The sequence below is a fragment of the Neltuma alba genome, unplaced genomic scaffold, assembly GCF_004799145.2.
Source record: "Neltuma alba isolate B1F8T4 unplaced genomic scaffold, ASM479914v2 tig00010558_pilon, whole genome shotgun sequence".
NCBI lineage: Eukaryota > Viridiplantae > Streptophyta > Magnoliopsida > Fabales > Fabaceae > Neltuma > Neltuma alba.
The window spans coordinates 196,633-216,997 of NW_021635425.1; the positions used below are offsets into that span (position 1 = coordinate 196,633).

At 32.3% G+C, this 20,365-nt stretch overlaps 2 protein-coding genes across 2 annotated transcripts; both read left to right on the top strand.

Moving 5' to 3' along the window:
* The first annotated feature begins 12,162 nt into the window (after window positions 1–12,162).
* Window positions 12,163–13,263, top strand: LOC114757008 (metalloendoproteinase 2-MMP-like). The gene has a single exon (XM_028945999.1). It carries the CDS (start codon window positions 12,163–12,165, stop codon window positions 13,261–13,263), a length of 1,101 nt encoding a protein of 366 aa, XP_028801832.1.
* Window positions 13,264–18,797: 5,534 nt separating this feature from the next.
* On the top strand, window positions 18,798–19,724 carry LOC114757010 (metalloendoproteinase 2-MMP-like). The gene has a single exon (XM_028946000.1). It carries the CDS (start codon window positions 18,798–18,800, stop codon window positions 19,722–19,724), a length of 927 nt encoding a protein of 308 aa, XP_028801833.1.
* Window positions 19,725–20,365: the final 641 nt, after the last annotated feature.

Genomic DNA, 20,365 nt, shown 5'->3' on the forward strand with positions numbered 1-20,365 from the left:
CTAATGAAACCTGACCCTAGAGACTTTCTGTTTTTTTTTTTTTTGGTTGACCCAGAATATCCTAGAGACTTGAGTACCATAATTCTATGTTGCTGGACCTATCAGTATAATACACGTGTTCAAAACTGGGGTCACCGTACTTGGTTCTTTTTTTTCCATTTGTTTTTCTTTTTTGCTTTTCTTCCTTTTTCGAGCGACTGTTACTTTTGTAGTTAATTATTTATTGCTTTTTAATATTTTTCTTGGTACTTTTCCAATTTTCTGTCTTTAATAAATATAAGTGTTAGTTAATTAATTTAGATAAATTTAAAAAATTTAAAAAATTTAAAAAATTATTTAATTTTAACAAATGTAACATAACCTGTCTAAAACAGCCTATATAACATTAAATTATACATCAGATTATAAATTAAATAACTTAGTTTGAAAAAAGTGATTTAAATATAAAAAATTAAATGGATTAAGATCTTATACCTAATCCTTATCTAATTCTTAATTTTAGATATACTTTATAATATAATTTGTACTGTAAAATAGGTCTTATCTTAATAATTAGATGGAGTAATAGAATTCCGTTCCTAACTAACTTATATTTGGGGTTGTAAGATTAATATATTATGGTTTTATTTTATCTCGGGGAAAATATCAAATAGATTATGGTTATTTCTATAATTAAAGAACTGAATTAATAACAATAAAAATTTACAAAGAGAAATCCCCTAGGATAATTTATATAATTTGTGAGGAAGTACATGTTAGTTTTTACTTTGAAAAGTATTAATCAAAATAACTATTGTTGAGAGAAATGCTGATATTTAGTTTTAGATGATATCACAGCTTGTTTTTTTTTCCCCCCATTTGTTTTCTTTTTGCTTTTCTCCTTTCTTTTGCCATCTCTTTTTGCCCCTTTCTGAGTCAGCGTTAATTTTGCATTTGGTTCTTTATCGATAATATTATGGTTGCTTTTTTGTACTTCTGTTACTACTTTCCCAATTTTTTTGTATAAAAATTATTTAATTAATTTGAATAAATTAGGAAGTATAAATAAATTATTTAATTTTAATAAATATGATAAGATCTCCCTAAAATAATCTATGTACCATTAAATTATATGTTAATTTATAAGTTAACTTTTTTTATACTAATTTATAAGCTAAATAACTTAGTTTGAAAAAATGTTATAAAGTTGAGAGATTAAATAGATTAATTTATTACATTTAAAATCAAAATCAACTCCCTAATTAACATATTTTTGGGATTAGAAGAGTAATATATTATGGTTTTATCTCGGAAAAATATTAAATATATTATGGTTGTTTCTAATATTGAAGAACTGAATTAATAACAATACAAAATTACAAAGAGAAAACCCTTATGATAATTATATAATTTTTTAAAAAGTAAGTGTTAGTTTTTACTTTGAATGTTGCTTGTCTATTAATCAAAATACCAAAATATAAACTTAAAAATGCTAAATTGGTCCTCAAAATTTTGCTCCCACAATACCATAGGAATTTGGGTTTTGGAGGGAATTTAGTATTTTTTTAATTTTTATTTTTGTTATATTTTTTTAGACAATTATAATTATTAAGATCCTTTGTAATATATATTATTTATTTTGCACTTTTCTCTCTAATTTCCCCCCTAATTTTAATTAATTTTTCATGCGTAGGACTTTTTTTTTTTTTTTGCCAACAAGAAGTCAATATTATTAAAGACAGAAACAGAGTCAAAAACAACAAACAAAGCCTGTTTCAACGTAAAAAGCCAACCAACAAAAAACAAAACAGCTAATACAATACTAGCCAATCCCACACCTATCACTATTACACAAAAAAGAAACAAATAGTCATTGCAAGGTTTCTTCCTACCTCAGGGTTGTTCTCCAAAAGCCAAGCCAGAGAGTGTGCCAGCAAGTCTACCCACCTTACAAAATACATCTCTTTGCCATGCTTCACAACAAATGAACTAGCCGCCTCAAAACTCCTCAACTCAACTAAGGCAGAAATAACATAACAAAAAATGGCAATATAATAATGCCAAAGAAATAAGCAAACATCAAAACAACATAAAAGCTCATGAGGACACTTTGTAGCTTAATATTGTAATGGCTAAATCTTGATGGTTTACGAACTAAGAAAAAAGCCAGGGGGTGGTAATCCTAATATTTGCTCCGCAAAAGAGCCCAACCCCTTGATCACCAGAGCTGCTTTAACCATTGAAGCTTTCAAACTCTCACCTAAAGCGAGAAAAGAGGAAAATCTCTGGAAAACTACATGAACTTTCATGAGATTATATAATCATCTAGAATTAAGCCAAACAAATGTTTAGCCACAACACAATCCATCTTTTACTCCCGTTTCAGTATAAGCTCCTTAGTTATAAACTCTGACAATACTGAAACAAACATGATTAACTTCCTAGCGGCACCCATCTCTTATCATCTTTTACCTTACTACCAATTCTTTTGGTGTTCATAATCAAATTATCATTCCCATTGAAACACCAGTAGAATAATTCAGATAATGTCCATGGCATCCATCATTCTCAAGTTAATTTCATTGATTCTAACAATATAGATAGTGTCTTTTCACAAGATCACGTTAGCCACTGAAATCTCATGCAAAATCATGTAATATAGGGATAGGCCATACCAGATCAATAAATTGAAAACCAGGTTCAACATTACCTCGCACATCCTATTTAGATTCACCTCATTCTCCATCATATTTGAATTCCACCAACTCTGTTATATGCACAACTTGTAAGAATAGAGAGTGATGAGACTTTTAGATCATCTATTAATCTCCATGGCCAACGAAAAAATCATCATTGCATGATTAAGGATAAGTGCATTGGACGATCATCTTGGTTCAGATTTGCCGATTATCGAAGAAGAAGAGGATGAGGCAAATCATGAAGCTGCTTCCTCCATTAACCAAAATCGTATATCCCCTACCTCGTGCTCATAAACAACTGTTGTAAAATTCTTCCAACTTAGATCCTCTTCGCTAATTCTCAATCGCTTCTTCAGAATCATAGAACTCACCATTATCTCTGAATTCTTTTCAACTTTCGCAACTAATCTCAGCTTTAGGTACATACTCTCACCAACAAGCATCTCTAATGCACTCACACAGCCAAACATCCTCTCTCTCTATGGTCGCTGGAGAGAGGCGTCGAAAACACCTCTCGCTGGTGGAGAGAAAGAAGCTCACACAAGGAAAACTCTAGGAAAGAAAAAAACCCTCACCGAGGAGGGAGATTTTTTTCATCCGCAAGACTCGCTCAACGAAAGAAGAGGAACGTAGTATAACATTTAACTATTGATAAATCTAATATTTTCAATCGTGTAAAAAAATTCCTTGCAACATAAAAACATGTACATATAATAAAATTTTTGGAAACTCTTGTTCCTCACAGATATGTCTTATTTTCTAAATTTCAAGTAATATAATAAATGAAAAAACATATTTTCCTTAAGGCTTTATTTGGTTCAATGGAGGGGAGGGAATGGGAGGTTAATTAAAGGGAGGGGAGTGGAAGCAAGAAGAGGTTATGAGTGTTGTTTGGTTTGAGGGGAAAAGAAGGAGAGGAAATATTTCATGTTTGGTTTAGGAGGGAAGGAGAGGAGAACTAATTAGAAGTTAACAAATATGTCCATATTTCTTTGGTTAGATTTCTTTATTATTTTACTACAATATTTATATCAAAATTATTATTTTATAATTTATGAATTAAAAAAACAAGTTACGCGACATATATAAAATATTTACATATCTATAAAATATACACATATCATACAAAATATTTTATTATCATTATCAAATATACACATCATAAAGAATATATAATTGTCATGTTATATCAAGAAAAATAGTATAATCATGACAAAAATATTGTATTATTATTATCAAATATCATTATACAATTTCGTGGTATAGATATGAATTCTTTAAAAGTATCAATTTATTTAAAAATAAAATATCTCTATCGATGTCATCTAATTAGATGTTTTTGAAATTATTAAAATCTTACCATTATCAAAAGATTGTAAGAGATTGATTTATTAAAGTCTTACGAAAATAAAATACATTTGAATACCATGTGTTCCCTTGAACTAAAAAATAAATTGCATTATTAACATCAAAAAGCTTAAGAAATAGAAGTAAAAAAGGATTCTTTAATAAAAAAGGTAAATTTGGTATATGCAAAAAGTAATATGGATAATTTAGTTAGAATAAGACACAATATTTCTCTCCCCTCTAAAAAACCCTCAATTTGAAAGGGAGTAGGAGAAGGGGAGGGGAGCACTAAAAGACAAAATTTTTTTCCCTCCCCTCCCCTCTATTTTTCTGAACAAAATACAACTTCTCATCTCCTCCACTCCCCTCTCTTTAAAAACCTCCGAACCAAACAATGCGTAAATGTCTTCATTTAAATATAAGCTAAGCATGTGTTGGTCGTTGACCGAGTTATAAAGTTAACATATCATTTCGATTAATAAATTTTTAAAGTGTTATGTAACCATTTTCAAATTGAAAAGTTCATTACATTAAGGTTTTTGCGGGGAAATCCACCTCCAAAGATTAAGATATTATAGAAAAAGTTATGGAGTCCTAATAAAAATTCGTTTTTAAAATACTCACTTAGACGAGTTAGTAAAGAAATTTATTTTAGTTCTAAATAATGAAAATGGGTATTAAAAAATAACTCACATTTTTTAATAAATAATTAATTTAATTAATTTTTATAATTGAATAATCTAATTTTATATTCAAAACCGGAATATCATATAAGTATATTATGGATTATATTTATGGTCTTCAAAGATGGTTGATATTTTGTCTCTTCAATGATGGTTCAATGACCGATGAATATAAAAGGGTTTAATTATATAATGTATATATTGCATGCGATTGTTAAGTGAGTTTTTTAAAATTAAAAATGTTAAATTCCATTCAAAATCAACTATATCATAAAATATATTAAATATATTATTTTTTAAAAATACACTTAACCTACGTATGTGGATACTTTAGTCTGTTTTTTTTTGGCTAAACATAAGTATTTTCTTATTAGAGACAATCATATTCAAAATACTATCAAGCATTAAATATGGACACCTCTCATAGTAGGGATTCAAACTTTTAGTCTATGTTATTCTTAAATCAACGTCTATAAGCTTATTTAATATGATGCCATTTTTAATATCTATCCCCAAACTGATGTAGAATGCACCAACTAAAATGTGCTGGCCTATCAATTATGAGCAGTCCTAAAATCACTCACTTAATTATCAGCTGAAGAGAAGTTTGAGATCATTTACTTTCAGATGATTTTTTTTGTAATGAGTTATCAGGGGGTGTTTGGATAACCAAAAAAGTGATTTTAAAATATATATTTTTTCATAAATCAAGACAAACTCCTCTACATATTTATTTCATATTCTGTAAAATTATTTTTAAAACCATGGTTTGATAGATAGCCTTCTCTTTATACATTTTTTTACCCTTTTGTATTTTAAAAAGGAAAACTCAATGCTCCACTCTTAAGATTTTTACCATATGACTTGACTTGGCAAGCTCACTTTTATTTTTATAAGACAAAATGATATTAAGAAAATAAGAGTTTATATGGTGAAATAGGCTAAAATGCAAATAGACTTCCTAGAGTTAAGGGGGAAAAAACTAATGACACAACTTGACTGATGTATGAGGAAAATTATGAAACAACTATAGAATTTCTTCTTGGTTATGGTGGATAACTGAATGCAATCAGTAGTGTTGGACTTTGGGTTTAAGTCCATACTTGATGGGCCGGACTACTTGATCCAAAAGAGGAGAATCTCAGTAGTGTTGGACATTGGGCCTGAGTCCATCTTTAATAGGCTAGACTACTTGATCCAAGAGAGAAAAATCTCTGATAAAAAAAATCATAAATCAAAAGCAATCACTACTACAAATTTCAAAATATATGACGCTCAATACTTTACGGTTGAAAAAAAAACCGTCAAATATTATAAGGCGGAACCATTATTTGACGGTTATTTTATCAACCGTTAAGTATTGTTGAGGAATATTTAACGGTTATATAAAAAACCGTCAAATAATATTTTTATTTTTATTTTTTTAAAAAGTAATATATTACTTGATGGTTGTTTATAAACAACCGTCAAGTAAGTTATCAATTTTTTTTTACGGTTTTATAAGAAAACCGACATATATCCTTTTTATTTCAAAATTTTATAATAATACTTTATTAATGAATCATTTTTCTCAAGCCTTCTCCTTTTCTTTCCCGATACTTCTCCTCTTTGAACCCTCTCAATCATCACTCACACCCCCAATCCCTCTTCCTTCATTTCCTTTTCAATCACCCTTTCTTGGTAGCAGATCTCGCGACAAGTCTCCTTAGCCGCCCTCACCAGTGATTCTTTCTCAACTTCAACTTCTTTTGTTTCTTTCTCAGGATTTACTTTTACAGTTGTGGGTCACTGTTCCTCCTTCGTCTTCTCTTTGTTCCTTTCTGTTCTTCATTCAGGTTTGTCTTCGACTGTTCTCATCTGTGGTCTCCTTTTCATTTTAGCAGGTATTTGTTTTCTATTACTGTACCTGTCCTCGGTGGCTTTTGTCGTCTCCACATGGTATACCTCTGGCCTCTCTCTAATCCCTAGTCTTCTTCTGCATCTATTTGCTATTACGAGAAAAGGGATTAAGCAGATAAATTTTTTTTACACCTACTTCTAATTCCTCTTATATTTATCATCTTCTACTGTGATATTTCAGCTTTGGAGGTTTTCTTATGTAGATTTTAGATTTAGATTTTATATACTAGAGCCGTAATTTTTATTTACTATGAATATGTGTTTGTGCGCTAAACTCGGAAGGAATTTTTGAACGAGATGTATTATAATATTAATAAAGCAAAAGATTGAATTGTGATTTTTGCGTTTCATTCCTTTATTAGTTAAGCTGTTATTTTTCCGTCTTGCTTGACTTTGCATTTTCAATGTTGCTTTTCATCACAAAATAGGACCAAAAAGATAGACCACGTGGCTGTGAGTTGGCTAATTGTTTGCTTGGCGCTTATTTCTTCTTTGATTAGTTTGCTGCTACATAACCATTGTCCATAGACGCTATAACTTTCCCCCCTTCTTCCAAGGTCTGTTTGATAGTTGTCAGAAAGTTTGACAATCACATTATTTTTGCAGAATGTAAGGAGAAATCAACAGCCATCTAATGTGCAATTTCAACTTATAGCTTAGCTTTAAGGCATTTCGTGAATGGTAAGTTTGTTACATTAACAGTTATTGAAGATTGGTATTTGTAGTTATGGCAAATGACGTGGATGATGAAAAAGTGGAGATTGAGGAAGAGAAGCAAATTGCATATGGGAAATTAGAATGTTTTAATTAATGTATGTAGAGAGAGTGCAGCACAATGAAATGAGACTATGATTGCATAAGATTTTCTTAGTTGATTTGTAAAATGTGGATGCTTTTTAATTTTTCTATCCCCAGTTTGTTCAGTGTAGGCACACCGTTCCATGAGATCTGCAGAATTTTCACGTCTATCACCTGAATGGTAAGAATTGACATGCATGCCTTCATTAATGAATGTTGCTTTACATTAGACAAATTATATTGTTCTTGTTTGCCTTGTTATCCTCTCATCATACTCTGGTTTCTCTTCCAGTAATTTTTCTTCTTTTATTTAAAAATTTCTTTAGAAAATTAATTGAACTTCACGAGTGTGTTTGACTAGATTCTGCTTTGGTAGGGAATTTCCGTGACTTCTGCACCAATTCTAATTTCTTATTTCCTTTGTTTGAAAATTCCTTTGTGTCATGCTTGATTCCCTGTTTGATCAAATTTTTCTGATTGCTTGCTTTCTTGTCATGTATGTACTTATATATTTTGGAGTAAGTTTTGGAGTCAAAGCCAATATCATTTTGAAATTGAAGAAAAAGAAAGTTGATACTGGAGCTAAATAAGTTTTATATTTATGTTTATAGGGTCTTGGAAGATAATCAGCTTGGAGGACTGCTTCGCTTCATTAGAGTCTTGAAAAATTGAGCAACCTACGGAGATTGTGATTTATTCCTTGTTTTTTTTTTAGTAGTTTTCATTTGTGGTTTTTCAACCGAATAAAGCAACCTGTTAGCCGATTTCAATTTGTAGCTTCTGGGTGTTGTTTGTGATGTTAGCATTTTGTTCTCATCCCTTTGATATTGTCAGTTTGCTTTTATACCATGCTTTGTTGTTTTGTGTTGTTGGATTGCTTTGTCTATTAGTAATGCAAACATGTTTTGTTGTATTGCTTTTCCAAGTATTTCACTCAACTAATTGTAATATATTTTATTTCTCATGCATCTAATTTATTTCTTTCAGGTAGATTGAGGCAACAGAAGCCAGATTTCTTTGGGCATTGCATTCATTACTTTTATATTGACAGCGATGGGTAAAGAGGAGGTTGGACTATGATGTTTGATCAAGAACAAATTTATAGAAATTTTTTGTTAATAGAATTTTAATTTAGAATTCAAAAATTTGTAAGAGAATGCTCTTTTGTATAGGGAGTGCTCAAGTAATTGATTTCTTTCAATTTGTATGATGTTTATGTATAATGTATTGGATTTTAAATTCTATAAATATAATTTTTATTTAATATTATTCTCTTGTTATTATTCAATAATTATATTGTATATCATAATAAATATTAATAGTAAAAAATAAATAGAAACAAATAGTTGAAAATAATTATATATAATTAAATGAAGTCACTTTATTTGACACTTTTTTAACCTTATTTGACGGTTATTGGTGAATAACTGTCAAATAAGGTGATCTTATTTGACAATTATGAGCAAAGAACTGTCAAATAATATCACATTATTTGACAGTTATTGACTAAGAACCGTCAAATAATATCACATTATTTGACAGTTATTGACTAAGAACCGTCAAATATTCCTAGAATATTTGACAGTTCAGAACCGTCAAATATTTGTTTTGTGAATATTTGGCGCCTTCTTATTTGACAGTTTCAAACCGTCAAATATATATAAAAATAACCGTCAAGTATTCTTAATTTTGTAGTAGTGAATAAATGGTTGATTAGGAAATATTCAATCAAGCATTATAGACTTGATTGATTGAAGGGAAATAAATCAGACATTAATTGTCGATTGTGGAATCAGAACATTATTCCATAATAAATGAGGAATATTGCACCTTCCTGAAATAAGGGTCACCCTAACTTTATAAATAGAAGGTGCCTCCACACATTTCTCTTCACTCCGACTATTGAGTTTTTTAGTATTCTCTTCTTCTCTCTGTGATGCATCTACTATGCCATTCTAATCAAAACTCTAGTAGTCAAAATACTACATGAACTATCAACTTCAAGACCCGGAACTGACCAGTACGCTTTTCTCACCCCCCTCTCTCTCTCTACTTATTTCTCTTATTTCCTTCAATTAGGAACAAGGACAAAGGAATTTTGGACATATTTAACAGTTAGTAATGACTTGGATCCACGAGAGTGAGGCTTGCAAACATGATGAGGAACCATAGTTCTGATATGCAGAATCATCCAAAAAAAAAAAAGCAACAAAATTTGATAACGGAACTTGCAAACCCTGTCGCAAAAAAAACCATCCTTGATTGATTAGCAATAGCAGTGAAATTCTGTCATCACTAAACTAATTAGTGACACAAATTTCATCATTTATCTGCTATTTATTTGTAATATAAATTGATTCTTTTCATAAGAATTTCTTTATGAAAGTACCATGATATAATAGATAATTCCTTGGTAATACTGAAAACTCAACCTTTTGTATTTTTACCCTCAATATTAAGAGAAATTAAGCAATCAGAACTAGAATTTATAAAACAATACCCACTATAAAGATGTGACGTGTCTTTCAAAGCCAATGCTGAGGTGGACTAGATAAGCTCGCAAATACCATAATTAACAATAAAATTAAAATCCATACGCTAATACATAGTATCCTATGTTTATATTAAATACTATCTCACGTCACTTTACTAATCTGAATAGACTAAAAAAATTTATTAAATTAATTATCTGTAATAAATAGATATTATTTTTTTAAAATAACCATATATGTTAGTTAGAACTATCACTAATATGTGCAATTATTGTAAAAAATATTTTTAAAAAATAAGAAACAAAATAAATTGGACACTTATATTTAAGATCAAATTATATGTCAAACTAGTTCTTATATTAAATATATTAATTATAAATAAATGCAAAAATATTTACACATGGCCTATATATGATATTGAAACATTGAAACTGGCTGCTGTCTTTCCTGTTGGCTTCCATGTCAATGCAAGCATGCAACCCTGATCCCCGTTGTCCATCCGCTTACTGTTTCCTTCGTACCCACAAGTTTGGTCAACGCACTCTCCAAGTGGGGCTTTTTTTGACATCTTCGCCGTTTACTATCCCTATCATTGGATGTTTTATCCAATGATTAAGATTTAGTATATTATAATATTATTATTATATCAAATAATAAAAATATATATAAATAAATTTAATCTACCCAATTTAAAAGTGCAGACTGAAAAGGACAAAGTAATAAAACAGTCATAAAATATTTTAATAAAAATTTACAAGGGTGATGTATGTAGATTAATTTCTAACATCTTAAATATATGTGTGTTATTAAATTAATAATATAATAATATTGCTATAACATATTAAATCTCCGCTAGTAGATGTTGATCTAATAATAGAAACAGTAAATGGAGAAAAACTTAAGTGGAAACATTTTTCTCTGTTCTTTTTGTTGTTGATGGTGTCAATCAATTTTGACCTTGATTTCTCTAATAAGTATATCTTCTTCAGATTTTTATTTATTTCTATTTTTCTCTACGTAAATGGGAGAAAAAGAATGATATCTTTATTTTAAATTTGAATCTAATTATGAGGCTCATAGCTATGGATAGGGATTAATCTGCAGAGAAGTCATATGTCCAAATTAAAAAAAAAAAAATGTAGTTTTAATCCTTCAACTTCACACAACATTTTATTTTGATATATTATAATTCGATCCTTTTTTCTATTTTTAACTCTTAATGCCATTAACCAACAAAAACTACTTGTATTAAAATTGTAGATGTTGACAATATTATATATCAGATGCTGATGTATAACGTTTAATTGTTAAAATTACAGTGACTATTTCAAGAAAATCAATATCTAAGACTAATGATGTTAAGATTGAATGGCTGAAAAAGATACTTTTTAAAATTAAAAATCCAAACAGAAGTATTATTGTACTACCTCTAGTCCTAAGTATAAAAATTAATTGGGATTTCTAAAAATAATACATTAATCCACTTTGTCTCTTAAATTTATAATATGCTTTTAAAAATATCCCCATTGATCGTAAGATATTTTTACCTAGATGTAATTCCAACGGGCATGATTGAATAAGGTTAATTTAGAGAAATCAACACGCATTTGTTACAAATAACTAAGTTAACTAATTTTTTAATCTCTTAAATTAATTATCTAGTTTTTATATTAAAGACGGGAGGCAATATAAAGTTAGAGTATCAAATGCTAAATTTTGCCACCAAAATTTTACATCATACACAAACACACATGTATAAAAACATTTTCCACCATCATGCATATCGCTGCCCATGGAATGGAATGTGTCAAGGAGCCACTAGATCAGACTTTCAATTCATTGTCATTATAAATTATTGGCCATTTCGTTTTCCTAATTAAGTTTAGTTGGCTGAATAACAATATTAACTATAGATGAGGTAATAATAATAATAATAATAATAATAATAATAATAATAATAATAATAATAATAATAATAATAATAATAATGCTATTGTTATAAATAAGTGGGAAAAGAAAAGGGATTACCTTCCCTTTCACCATGCAAGCAAATTGCAGTAGAGTATTTCTAAGCAATTCAGTTGATGGTATCATAGGCTTAAGAGTCAACTGTTAACAGTGCTAATCCAGCACGAAACGCGAAAATATATCACAGAAATTAAACTAGTATAATTTTCTGGGGCTATTTAAGAGCTAGCCACTCAAATTTTCTCTCCTACCAAACAGTAACCACAAAATTAAACTGCTTTATGCTTAGGAGGAAAAATGAGAGTGAAAAAAGCTTACGCTGTCGTCTTGATTTTATCCCTTCTCATTGTGGATGAATCATCCCCCTTTCTTCTCCGACCAGCTTCAGCTAATCTATTGTCCATTATTCCGTGGGGGTTAAGAATTTTGAGAGCCCTCAGAACACTAAATTTTAGCAAAATTTCCAAAGTATTGGATAAACTGAGATCGTTCTTGAGTTCCAATGGAGGTCGTATTCGAATAGGAAGATTCGTTGCCGGCATATCCAAGATTAAGAACTATTTTAGTTTCTTCGGTTACCTTAATTCCACTTTGGATTCAGACTTCACCGATGAATTCTCCGCCGAGCTCGAATCAACAATCGAACTCTTTCAGAATACTTTCCACCTCAACGTCACCGGCCAACCCGACGACGCCACCGTTTCATTGATCACGCTGCCGCGATGCGCCCTTCCTGATGTTAACATCAATGGCCCCTCCGCTGTGACGGCGGGTCGCACGACGTCGTTTACCAAGTGGTGGCCCGAGGGGAAGAACGAGCTTACTTACGCTTTTTCCCCAGAAAATGAAACGTCGACGTCGGTAAAGGACGTCTTTGCGGATGCCTTCCGCCGGTGGTCCGAGGTGACGAAGTTGAACTTTTCGGAGACGACGTCGTTTAATGAAGCCTCCATTCAAATCATGTTCTCGTCGTTGGACGGGAATCTAGGAGTGGTAGGCGGCGCATGGCCGGATAATACGACGACGAGTTGGGATGTCGTTTTGGATTCCGATGAGAAGTGGGCGTTGCCGAGCGAAGACATGACGGAGAGCGACGAACTCGACCTTGAGTCAGCGGTGATGCACCAGATGGGTCATGTGTTGGGGCTGAGCCACTCGGCGATAGAAGAGGCAATTATGTACCCCTTCATCGTGCCATCGAAGAAAAGGAAGGTGGACTTCGCGAAAGACGACTTGGAGAAGATTCAGCAACTCTACAGTGCGAAATCCAATTCCACTGAGTTATTACAGGGGGAGTCTCCTTCGTCGGACGGTGCAGGATCCGGCAGCGGCATAGGGCCGAGAACGGACGTGGTTTCAGCTACGTGGCTCGGAATTGCATTGCTCTTCCTGTTCTGATGAATGCCAGGGTTCTGAGTTGCTGGTCCAATCAATAAAGTACACGTGTATATAACACTCACGTATATGTTTTTGTGTGTGTTTCCCTAAAATAAAAGGCTACTAGAAAATGGGACTAGCCAGCAAAAGAAAGTCTGTAACTTCATTTGGAAAAAAGAAAGTCTGTAACTTAATCTTGTGACTAAAATATATAGTTGGTTTTTTAACTTTGTATAAATTTTTAATTTCATCTCTTAACTTTAAAAAATATACTTTTAGTCTTTTAATTCTAAAATTATTTTAAAAAATGATAATATTAAAATATTAAATGTTAATAAAATATTCTCAAATACTAACATATTAAGTTTAATTTTTAAAACATCTACAATTGTTAAAAAAATTAAATTATCATTGAAGCCTAATGATTTTTGAGTTAAATAACCAAATGTATACTTTTTAAAGTTAAGAGACCAAATTAAAATTTTGTACAAAATTAAAAGACCAAATATATTTTTTCTTTTAATTTCCTTTTTCCACTTTCAACAAGTATTATAGTTGCTCTTTTTTATTATATTGCCATAGTAGGAAAATATGGATGCAAGGATTCAAGGCTGTGATTGTCAACACCCAATTTTATCTGGATCTATAAAAATTAATAAAAACAAAAATAAAAAATCCTATTTAATTCTTATAATTTTTATTTGGAAAAATTTTGTTTACAATTAATAATAAAAATAAAATTCATTCAAAATTTAAAAAATCGTTGATGGTGATTTGTTACACATTAGGCAAAGTTGCTTGAGTCCTTAAGGACAGAATTAAATAATAAAAATCCCTAATTGATGGTGATTTGTGTTTGATCAAGAAACAATACTTTGCGTCATTATTATGAAAAAAATAAAAAACTCAAATTAAAGTAAAAACTCAAATTGATGATGATTTGGTGTTAGAAGAGAAAATGTCATCATATATGTCATTATTACGAGAAATCAAAAATGAAAAGTTAAAGAAAGATGCATTAATGAGGTGACCTCTAGATGACACTTGTTTAGAGAAGAGGAAGCTGAGATTTTTGAGAGAAAAGAGGTGAGGTAGAAAATTTTTCTTCTATCATCTTTGTTTCATTTCAACAATGATTTGGGAAAGGGTAGGGTTGTCCTAAACAGAGAAAAATTTACTGTCTGGTCTTTTTTATCTTTAATTCTGTGACCCATTCATATTCAATAAGTGCCTAGGTTCTCAGGATTGTGTCCACATACCTGAGCCTCAACACCAACGGTCAGATAGTGTAATTCGATATGAGTTTGGTTACTTGATTTTTTTTTTTAATTTCCTTTCTTTTATTTTTACTTTTCATTCTTTCCTTTGTATTTTTGCCTAATCGTTACACTTTTTGTGCCGGTTGAAATTTACCCCACAGGGAATTTTGTTGCCATGAGACTGTTATAGTTACAGCTACCGTTCACCGGGGCTTCCTATCACCAGGTTTTCATCCCTTTGGGATGATGATGATATGCCCAATGGAATTTGTGTCTTGCATAGACTATAAGATCAAGGGGTGTGCCTCCTTTATTTCTTGGCTTGATATGTGATGTTCAATGTAATCATGGTTTAATTTGCCTTACCTACGTGTCATTTTCATCTCTCTCTCTCTTATGTCATTTTCATCTCTTTCTCCTTTTCATCCAATGTGTGCCATGTGAGTTTTTAAAACCTCCACACATATTTAGATTTATTGGTAGTTATGTGAGATTTTGGAAGTCTCTGCAGGTATAACAATAGGGTTGCTCAAGATTCCTTTTTAAAATATATATATATATAAATTAATAATCCTGACCCAATATTTATAAATGAAAATAAAATAAAAAAGTCTTTTTATTGGGAAAAAAAAAGTCCTGAGACCTTTTCATGTGATGAATGATGTCTTGCTAGCAAAAAAATCTTCGGCGACTAATAGATTTAGCGCCAAAGATTTTATCTATGGGTACAGAGGAATCGTTTAAGAAGCCAACCGGTCACTCTTGGATATGGCAGGGAATACTCAAATCATACTTGACTGATTCATTCCTTCATTGGAAGGTGGGCTCTGGTCATTCTATTCCAATCAACCACACGGTGTGGTGGCCCATGCTGCCTTCTCCACTGCAACACGTTCGTGTGGTGTCTGATTTGATCAAGCATTATAGATTAGCGTGGAATGTGGTATTGATCCATCAATTGTATTCTCCTTCTGGCTCAAGAGAATTTTTTTTTTTTTAACTGAATATCATTACTAGCAACAAATAGCATACAAAAGTTACTCCTCTTGATCAAGATCCATCCCATGAAACATAGGTGAAGATTGATCAAAGATACAAAAATCCACATCCCCATCATTAAATTGGAGGCTTTTGCTAAGTGATCCATTAAAATAAGATTCTCCCTATAACTACGCCTGACTAGAGCCTACCAATCCGTATTAAGAATGAATCTAGTATCCTACACAACATCCCCATAAGGGTGGTCAGCATCACAACCCGGCCTTAAGATATAGAGTAGTTGCCTCGAGACAATCAAAATGCACTTCAATAGTCCTAAACCTCTATTCCAACATAATTGCAAACCACTAATAATCCCAATGAGTTCTGCAATTGCTGAGGGGAACAGAGGTTAATTTACAGCTGAAACCAAAAATCCATCTTCCTTCCTCATCTTTTAGCACTCCACCATAGCCGCTCGTGCCATCTTTAAGCACTAAACCGTTCATGGAATATGGTCTGTAGCATTTTCTTGCATAGTATGGTCAGAATAAAATTTACAATGTTCAATGAGGTCTTCATCCCAACAAGTCCTGTAAAGAGAATCAACAGCATTTGTTGGAACATTTGTTACACTTGTATCGAAGACTTTATTGCATCTTGAAACCCAGCTATCCTAGCAAACATAACCAAAGCAAGCTGCCTATTGAACTTTCTTAGTGCTTTAGGCTCCTGCTTCATTTTTAAGATTCTAATGAATCTAATCAATGCCCTATAAAGAAAAGAAAGATTACCACAAATTTGGAGAAACCACCGATTTCCATCTGCAGACAATATTTGTGTAGTCTCTAATTTTGTGCATCTCTCTTTCTTTATTTTCACAACCAAAAGCACAAGCTACAGAATCTCAAAGACCCCTTCGCTTCGTAAGTTCCACCATGTGGATTCGCTCATGTGCAAAGAGCCACATGAAAGATTTGATCTTTTCAGGGACTCTCCACCTCCAAAGGTTCTTCCAAAAGCTGTCTACCTCCATTCGGATGCCTGCAAAAAGAAAATGGTATGCTGATTTGACAAAAAAGGAACCATTATTAGTGGATGGATCCCATGTATATTTATCCTCTCCTCTCTTCTCATAGGATGAATGTGCACACATGATTCGCTCAATAGTTATATGATGAGGTAACCAGGCATGAAGCTTTTTATAGCTCCAGTTGCCGTAACGATCAACATAGTCAATAACTTTCTCATTGCAATCAATCAAACCTTCTCTTCTGGGGATAAGATCAATAAAAGGCACACTAATCTCTGACCATTTCTCAAACCAGAAAGTAGTATTGCAACCATTCCCCATCTTCTTGCCTACACCTTCTCTTCCCGAGATAAGATCAATAAGAGGCACATTAATTTTAGCTACTACTTCTTCGTGTCTGGATTTGGCTAACAAGATTGAGTGGTAGCCAGATTCGAACGGTAACTAGTCAATGAATGCTACGTATAGAATTGCTTCAAATAACTTTGTTTAGGAAGATCAACCACGGGTGTGGGATGTTTTACGGAAACTAAAGTTTACCCCAAGGTAATTTTAAGAGTGTGGAAGGTACTACCTCTAGTTCTAATTATAATACTTCATTTATAGTTTACAAATGAAATCTTATAATTAGGACCGAAGGTAGTATTATAAGGCCACTCCTACAGGGAAACTGTTGCGAAGCCATCACATAATACAAGGTGCCTTTCTGTGCTGTATATGCGTGGAACATGTGGAAACCTTAGATCATTTGTTTTTAACGTGTCAGTGGGCGAAGCGCTGTGCAAACAAGGTATCAAAATACCACTTATTTTATGTAGAATAATAAAAAGAAGCAAAAAAAATATATATTTGGAAAGAGCTCCAAAATTAAGGGGCAGTTGGGTAAGCAACTGATAAGGGCCAGCTGACACCCCAGCCCATTTTTTCAATGAGGAACCTCCAGCATGCTAATCTTGGTCAAAACTGAATCACAGGGAAATTTTTTTCAACGTAAACCTTCTTATGTTACAAGCTTAGCTTATGATGTTGTAATCTAGTTGTTAGTCGTATGATGGTTGCTGTACTAACTTCGTGTACAACTACTTGTATCATGGCCTAGTTTCTACTGAATTGATCTTTTCATTAAAAAAAAATGGTGTTTTTTTTTGGGCCGTGAGAGATTTTTAAAATTTTAGGAGGCACAAATGATTAACTTGCATGCAAAATTTTGGGAATCTCCGTAAGACGGTTAATCCAAAACCTTTGAAATTTTTCTAAATAAAAACAAAGAGATATTTTTGTAAATTTTTAAAAACGAACCAATAAAGAAACAATTTTCTTAAATAAAGTGACCCCCGCAAGTTTGGTCAACGGAGGCTCCAAATGTGGGCGTTGTTTGGTTGCCGTCAATTAAATTTTGACTTTGATTTCTCTAATAAGTATGGTATCTTAATTTTAAATATGAATACAAATACGAGGCTTAGAGTTTATCTACAAATGATTTGTAGGGATTGATCGATCTACAAAGAGGTCATGTCCATATTTTAAAAAAAAAAGTATACTTATAATTTTATAAAATATTTTTTCAGTCCTTTATTTCTAGCACTGTTAACAAAAAAAATTCTAATATTGCAATTTTACATGTAGACAAATATTATACACCAAATATTGATATATTAACCTTAATTTTCAAAATAAAAATGACTATTTCAAATTAAAAATCAACATTTAAGACTAATGGTATTAAGGTTAAACGATTGAAAAGATACTTTTTCAAATTAAAGAACTAAACTAAAATCTTATATAAAGTTATAGTACCATATGTATAATTTGCCATCAAAACTTAGGTATGCATACACATATATAGACACTCATGCATATATCAAATCACAGCCCATGGAATGGTACTGCGTGTCCAGGAACTGCTAAAACTAAGACTTTCAATTTATTGTCATTATAAAAAATTGATCATTTCGTTTTCCTAATTACGTTGATTTAGTTGAATAACAACATGATAGATATGGTTAGAACAACAATACTTTTATTATATATAAAAATGGATAAAGTAAAAGATTACCTTCCCTTTCACCATGCAAACATATATCAGTAGAGCATTTCCAAGAAGTTCAGTTGATAATATTATATAGGCTTATTAGCTTAGAAGTCAAGAGGGCCATTCCTGCACGAAACGCGTAACTAAATGTCGCGGAAATTAAACTAATCATTTTCCAGGGCTATTTAAGAGCTAACCACTCAAAATCTTCTCCACAGAATTAAACTGTTCAATTCTATACTTAGGAAGAAAAATGAGAGTGAAAAGAGCTTACGTTGTGGTCTTGATTTTATCCCTTCTAATTGTGGATGAATCTTCCCCTTTTCTTCTCCCACCAGCTTCAGCTAATGTACTGGCCATTTTACCGTGGGGGTTAAAAATATTATCCAGAACCCTAAATTTTAGAACTATTTCCAGAGCATTAGATAAACTGAGATCATTCTTGCGTTCCAATGGTGGTCGTCGTCTTCGAATAGGAGACTTCGTCGACGGCATATCAAAGATTAAAGACTATTTTGACCTGTTCGGTTACCTGAATTCCGCTTTGAATTCAAACTCCACCGATGAATTCACCGCCGATCTCGAATCGGCAATCAAATACTTCCAGAAGACGTTCCACCTCAATGTCACCGGCCAACCCGACGACGCCACCGTTTCATTGATCAAGCTGCCGCGATGCGCCCTTCCTGATGTTAACATCAATGGCTCCTCCGCTGTGCTGAAGAAAGAGCTTACTTATGCTTTTTCGCCTGAAAATGAAACGGCGGCGTCGTTTAAGGACGTCTTTGCGGATGCCTTTCGCCGGTGGTCAAGCGTGACGCAGTTGAACTTTTCAGAGACTACGTCGTTTAACGAAGCTGACATTCAAATCATGTTCTCAACGTTGGACGATGAGCTGGGAGTCGTCGGCGGCGTCTGGTTGGATAATACGACGGAGAGGCGGAAGGTCGTTTTGGACTCCGATGAGGAGTGGGTGTTGCCGAGCGAAGACCTGACGGAGGACGACGAACTGGACCTCGAGTCAACGGTGATGCACCAGATCGGTCATGTGTTGGGGCTGAACCATTCGGCGATAGAGGAGGCGATTATGTACCCTTACATCGTGCCATCGCGGAAAAGGAAGGTGGATTTTGCTAAAGATGATTTGGAGAAGATTCAGCAACTCTACAGTTCGAAATAGTTGTTACAGGTGGAGTCTCCGTCGTCGGACGGGGGAGGAGCCGTCAGCGGCATAGGGCCGGGATGGAACCTGGGCTCAACTTTATGGCTTAATATGTGATAGGCTCTAATAAATAACTATTGTTAAAGTATACCCACTCTTCCCTTCAATCTTTAATAAATAAGCTAGTTAATTAATTCATAAAAATTAAAAAAATTAAAAAAGTTAGTTATTTATTAAAAATGAGTATCAATTTGCCTAAAACCTACTTTTTAATTATTTGTGTTGGAATTATCCTTGATAAAAAAAGCCTACTAACATATAAAATCAAAATGGATAGTTTTAAAAATTATATGAGAAAAAATGAATTAAGATATTATATTGGTAAGAAGCAAAGAGGCACAGTAATTATTTTAAAGTTTGTTATATGTTTATTGTCATTAATTATAAATATATCTTTTATTTTTTGAATAGCAAAAAATGATCCATTGTTATTTGCTTTTATGCCGCAGAAGGAATAGGTAATTTTCTACAGCTCTTGGGCGACATTAATGATTAAACTTAAATAACACCCACCTTCCTTGTTTGGATTTTCTTCGGTAGTGTCATTTAATTTTTTGTTTGTTTTATCTGAGGTGTGAACTTCGAAGGCAAGTGGGTTC